Here is a 6,087-nt window from a genome sequence, read left to right on the forward strand (position 1 = left end):
ATGTAGAATATAATATAACGTAACAGTAATGAAACTCAAATACGTAAGATGTTGACTTTAGAAACACTAAAATTCATAGATTTATGAAATGCCTACCACATTTTGACTTTCAAAGGTTGGCAGGTATGCATGTATATATGCATAAGGTCTATAAATTTGGTTTTTGTTAATATTACGAGATACCTTAACCAACCCAATGTTGCAAGATATGGTTTCATTATTAAATGTTAGATTTTTAGCAAACGGAAAATGTATGTGGGCACTAGATGGCAGCAGTAGTGCCAGGATTTGCCGGGGGGACGGGAAAATTTCCCCTATGACAGCGTAAGTGGACGAACTTGCATAGTAATCACAGCCTTTTCTTTGAAAAGCTTTTCATTCTAATAGAAACATAATTTTAACATTTTATCCAATTGTCTTAAATTCATTTCATTATTTTCTCACCTTTTTCTTTCAGTTTACTCAGCACCGCTTTGTATTCATTGTCATCAATGTATGTCATCCATTCATCTAAGAACTCTTGCTGATGTTCCTCTGGGACTAATATTTGTGCCAAATCTTTGATGAGCTTTCCACTAGAATGTATTTCCCATAGGCTCATCAAAGCATTAGGATCATTTGCTGATAGGTAAAATACTATTGATCCTTTCTCAACCTTGGTTAATGTTAAACCATAACGTTTGTAATAGATAATAAGTTTCTCAAACTTGTCAAAAAACTCTGGTGTATCCTTTAAAGTTAGGGAGTCTTTATTTTCATCAAGTTCATTTAACAAATTAAGAGCATACTTTTTATATGGTCGTCCTTCAGAATCACAGGATTCTCCTTTGCGTTTCTGAATTACTTTCACAGCAATTTCTGTCAAAATAAAAGATAAAATGACATATTTTAAATCTATAATTATTAAACAATCTAGCATATATAATTTATACTTTACATGGTCAGTAATCAACAAAATCTGTACTGTAGATATAAAATGAGAATTATGACATCAGAGTTGTTTTGAGTAAACAGTATTGTCTTCCACAGTGTGGCTATGTTCACACACAAGCGTAAGGCTGGCGTAAACCTGGTGTAGTGTACGCCCTTTTTGCATGAACTAGGTAGTTGTTGCACAATGCTAGCTGAATAATCAGAGTAAAATTGTTCATTTAAAGTACAATCATCAAGTTCACTTTGAACAATAGGCCTAATCATATAATCTTCATAATATTTATAAAGTTTCCCAAAAATGTCAGTAAATTCTGGCATATCCTTCAAATTCAGAGTGTCTTTATGTTAATAAAGTTCAATTAAAGATCTAAGAGCTGGCGTTTTTGGTTGACCTTCAGAATCAGAAGATTCTCTTCTGCGTTTTAATTTTAAAAGAAGTTTTTAAAATAAAAGATAAAATTAATAATTAAATCTGGGACCTCTAGGACTAATATTTGTGCCAAATCTTTGGTGAGTTTTCAACTAGAATGTATTTCCCATAGATGCATCAAAGCACTAGGATCATTTTCTGATAGATAAAATAAGTCTTTTGTCGACCTTCAGACTCTCTTCTACACATTAATTGTACAGAAATTTCTTTAAAAAAGTAAAAGAATAATTTCTAATATTAATTATTAAACTATCCAGCATACAATCTACTTAAAGTGGTCAGCCATCAACAATATCTCTACTGTAGAATGAAAATGAGAATTATCCAACTATTCAACTATTATTCAACTATGTTATATCATTGGGGTGTAAAAATATATAACTCCATGGAAATGAATGGTAAAGCAGTAGAGTAGTAGTAGCATTTTCATGTACTGTAGGTGGCAGAAAGTAACCCAGATATTATGTAACCTGCAATCTTTTTGTAGATCTGCAGCTGTTTCACATCCTGGATATTTTGTCCTATATTTTAAAATGCCTTCCTTTTTATTAAACTTCAATTTGTTAATATAGTGGTTCTTTCTTACATGAACTTGTAGAATAACTTTAGTTTTCGTATGTTATAATTATTATTATTATAATCATGACAATCAATCTTTACATGAATACATGCGTCATTACCTTCACCATGTCCAGAGTTTGAAGTTGCATTTGTGATGTCTGTAAATAAAAAGTTTACTGTCAGAATATAAAATATAAATTTTGAAAGATAGACATATTTAAAAGTTAGGCAAAATGGTGTCTCCATTTGGGACTGGAGTATCAGATCCTCAATGAAGTGAGGAGTACTGTACAGTCATTCAAAAATATCAGTCAATCCATCGGATTATTACACCAGCATAGACACTGCGATGAATAGAAGATTCATAGTGAATGAATATCCTAATTTACTGTTCATACCTTTGATGATGAATTTAATAGTATAATATTTTTATCATTATTGCTCCAAATACAGGGGGAGGGCAGGGTCCAATAAGGAACACTTATTAAAGTTTCACTAATTCCTTATCATATTTGCTAACAAACTTAAGTTTTTTTAACTGATTGAGAGATTTAAGAAGCAGCCTATAATTCCCACCTCCATTGCTTTGTTGATTCCTTTTTTTACTTTAGGATATTTGATCCTTGCTGGTATTAACAATATTAAATTTATATAAAATGGCAATTACATTGAATACCTTCAGTTAAAGCTTTAACAGCATTTTGGAGTTTAAGGGTATTTAGATTTTTAATGAAGGCGTCCATTTTTCCTTCACAAATTATCATGTTGTGCTCCAGATCCATAATCAAACTCCATGTGTCTGCATATTCCTTTGCTGGTTCATACCATCCACTGATCTTTTTCAAATCTTCATCAATCAGTACCATTCCAAGCTTCATAACTTTTCGTCTGTGATACGTGAATTTTGAGATTGCTACATCTTTAACATTTTGAAATTCTGGCAGTATATCTTTGATCTTTCTTTCTAAGCCATATTGCTCTGTTATGTTTATAGTATCATATAGAAGATTGAAATATGTTGAGTCTAAATGTCCAGAAGCAATCAACAAATTCATTAGGTCTATCACCTTGGTAGCCTTATTCAACTCATAATGGTTTTTCAAGAGATCTCTGTACAAAACTTTCAGCATATTGATGTATCCATGCTGGTCATACCATTCTGAAATAACTGACAAAAGCTGTCTGAAAGTGCCATCAGTGATATCTATATTAAGAAAAAATAGAGACGCCTCATACTTATTATTTTACTTGTTCTTTCTTTTTCACACACTCTACAATTCATCTGATATTTTTGTCTGAAAATTGTTTGATAGCTTCTAATAAATTATTTAGAAAGGTATTTAGTGGAAGCTTCCAAAGCCCCCTCTTTGGAATGGGATATGATTTGAAGCATCTAAAGCAGATGGTACACTCTAATACCCTCTCATCAACATTTTAAAGAACTGATTCAACTTACTGTTAGCCATCTTGAAATATATTCCTGTGAATTCAAAAATAATTTTTAATAACTTTTATCATTTGGACTAGGTAAATAATATAGTAATAAAGTATAGATACTACCTGTAGGTAGTGAAGGCACAAATAATGATTTTAGATAATAAATGATGCGGTAGCTGTTTGCCAGGGCAAAACAAATCTGTCACAAAAATATGGACGGACAGACAATCTGCTGTTTAGTAAATTATTATACCCTATTTATAATGGATCTGGATATGGTTTAGTCGGCAGTTTCAACCTAGGTTGCACTTTCGCCAATGTTAAAAAGCCATAGATTTTTTTTACTAGCTTTGCAGCGGGCTCCAGGATCAGAGCTACAGCTTTTTGATTAGAGGACAAGTGTAATTGATTATAAAATGCTTAATTACATTCACCAGGTCATGAACATTACAATAGAGAAACATACAAATTAAAAACTACCTTTTCTTTCAAAGGAGCTGAAGAGATTCATAATAAATCAAAGCTTAATAATAATTTAATTAATGTAGTATTTAACCAACCGCAAAAGTGGGGTACAAAACAACGTAAGAAATGTTTACCTTAAAATTCTGCGAGCTGTTTTCAGTGAGGTACTGAAGTAAATAATCTCCAAATAGAGAGATATATTGTAATACCGTATGCTCCAACAAGTTGGTTTTTTAGGGTTTGTCTTTGGTCTTGTGGCCTGGTAGGGGTGGTTTTCATTGTTAAACAATAGAACAATGAATGGAGAGACTTTGAACTGCTTTGAAGTGCTTAGTAAATAATTATACCCTAAGTAAAGTTGTAAAGTAAATAATGTTATAAAGTATTTTATTAGCATAGCTTGATATCAATCCAAATTTGTTACTATGTTTTTGCTTTTTAAATTAAATAATAATTCTGATATGATGGTTGTTAAAAAGTCTGTAAAAATACTTAAAATAAAATTTGTGTAATTGATTAAAGTAAAATATTTATTGAATTTATGTCACCCTCTTTTAAAGATGGTAGCATCCCAATCTACGATATGGTTGTTAGTATCAAGAATGGATTTCTCGCACAATTAAAAATCTTAACGGTACTGTGTTTGGTCTACAGGAGTTCGTGCTTCGAACAGGTCATTCCTTCACAGAAGAAGAATTTATATGGAAAAAGTGTACCTTTTTAGCAAAGTTTGCCTGGTGGAAACTAACTCCAGCTATATACAATTAATTAGAAGATTGAAAATGTTTCTCTTGAACCGGATTGAACACTAGAGGACAACTTACTGTACATATATGAATACAAGTAAAAATTAATTATTCTCCAACCTGCACCTACCTACTAAAATTTCAACCTGGTTTTGTGTTAATTTCTTTTTCCCGATCTTTTTAAGCTTGGGTGGTAAAAGCGCCATGAACACTGCATCATGGACACCGACACTATCAAAGTCTCCAGAGATTAATATTGGCAGAAATATCCTTGCAATTTACCAGCTAAACTAGTGTTCCTCAGTCAGAAACAGAGATAAATCCAGCAATGTTGTGGTAGTGGCCTATCATTGTGACAGCAATGAAGCTGACTGTGATTTTGCGATGGTGACAGTGTAACAGCAACAGCACAACTGTAACAGCATGACCGTATCAGCATTAAATATGCCAAAAACGGGGCCACGACTCTTTTATTTGGGCCACTACATTTGGCTGTAGGCTAGGACATTTGCACATATTGCAAATAAACATTTTTCTTTTATAAATGAACACATACGGTAAGGGGATAAAATTGCAGAAATCAATGTGGTCAGATATGTTGTTTATATGCAAATTAGCTTAAATATGCAGAAAGTAAGGGTTAACTTGCATCTTTTTAATTTAAAGCACACTTTAGTATGCTAGGCAATCTCAACATTTTTCAAATGATCTTTTTGCTCTTGTAAGTGAACACATATGATGAGGGTTAACATTTCCATTTTAGAAATCACACTGTTCATATGCAAATTAGCTTAAATATGCCAAAAGTAGGGGCCATGCCTCTTTTGAGGCACTACATTTGGCCTTAGGTTAGGCCATCTGCACAAATTGCATATAAGAGTTTTTCTTTTATAGATGAACATATAATATGATGAGGGGACAACATTTCAGAAATCACACTGTGGTCACATGTCCTGTTCATATGCAAATTAGCTTTTGTATGCACAAAAATGGTGGCGATGCCTCTTTTATATTTGAAATGCTACTTTAAACAGTAGGCTAGATAATAAAAAAATATTGGAAAAATATGATTACTCTTTTATAAACACATAAGGGAATATATTCAGAAATCACACTGTCCAGGTTACATGTCTCGTTCATATGCAAGTTGTTTTAAATATGCTAAAAATGGGGATGCCCCTTTTTATTTGAAGTGCTACTTTAAACAGTAGGCTAGATAATCTGGAAATATTGCAAACAGGAGTGTTTGTTTTGTAAATAAACACAATTGATGAGGTGATAAAATTACAGAGATCACACCATGCTCACACGTCCCGTTCAAATTCAAATAGAGCCCATGCCTCTTTTTTTATTTAAAGCGCTATTTTAAACAGTGGGTTAGACAATCTAACATATTGAAAACAAGAGATTTTCTTTTATAAATGAAGACATATGATTAGGAGATCATATTTCAGAAGTGTCACCTTAATCACAAGTCCCATTCAGATTGTCAATAATATTATATTACAAAATTAT

At 32.2% G+C, this 6,087-nt stretch overlaps 1 protein-coding gene across 1 annotated transcript; it reads right to left on the minus strand.

Annotated features, from left to right (window-relative positions):
• Nucleotides 1-107: 107 nt before the first annotated feature.
• On the minus strand, nt 108-4,081 carry LOC117116458. Its single transcript, XM_033260508.1, has 5 exons — nt 3,961-4,081; nt 3,381-3,404; nt 2,601-3,128; nt 2,044-2,082; nt 108-858 (listed from the first exon to the last, which is right to left on the minus strand). Exons 2-5 carry the CDS (start codon nt 3,388-3,390, stop codon nt 425-427), a joined length of 1,011 nt encoding a protein of 336 aa, XP_033116399.1. The 5' UTR covers nt 3,391-3,404; nt 3,961-4,081; the 3' UTR covers nt 108-424.
• Nucleotides 4,082-6,087: the final 2,006 nt, after the last annotated feature.

The sequence above is a fragment of the Anneissia japonica genome, unplaced genomic scaffold, assembly GCF_011630105.1.
Source record: "Anneissia japonica isolate Jap-2015-1 unplaced genomic scaffold, ASM1163010v1 scaffold263_len647688_cov178, whole genome shotgun sequence".
In the NCBI taxonomy this organism is placed as follows: domain Eukaryota; kingdom Metazoa; phylum Echinodermata; class Crinoidea; order Comatulida; family Comatulidae; genus Anneissia; species Anneissia japonica.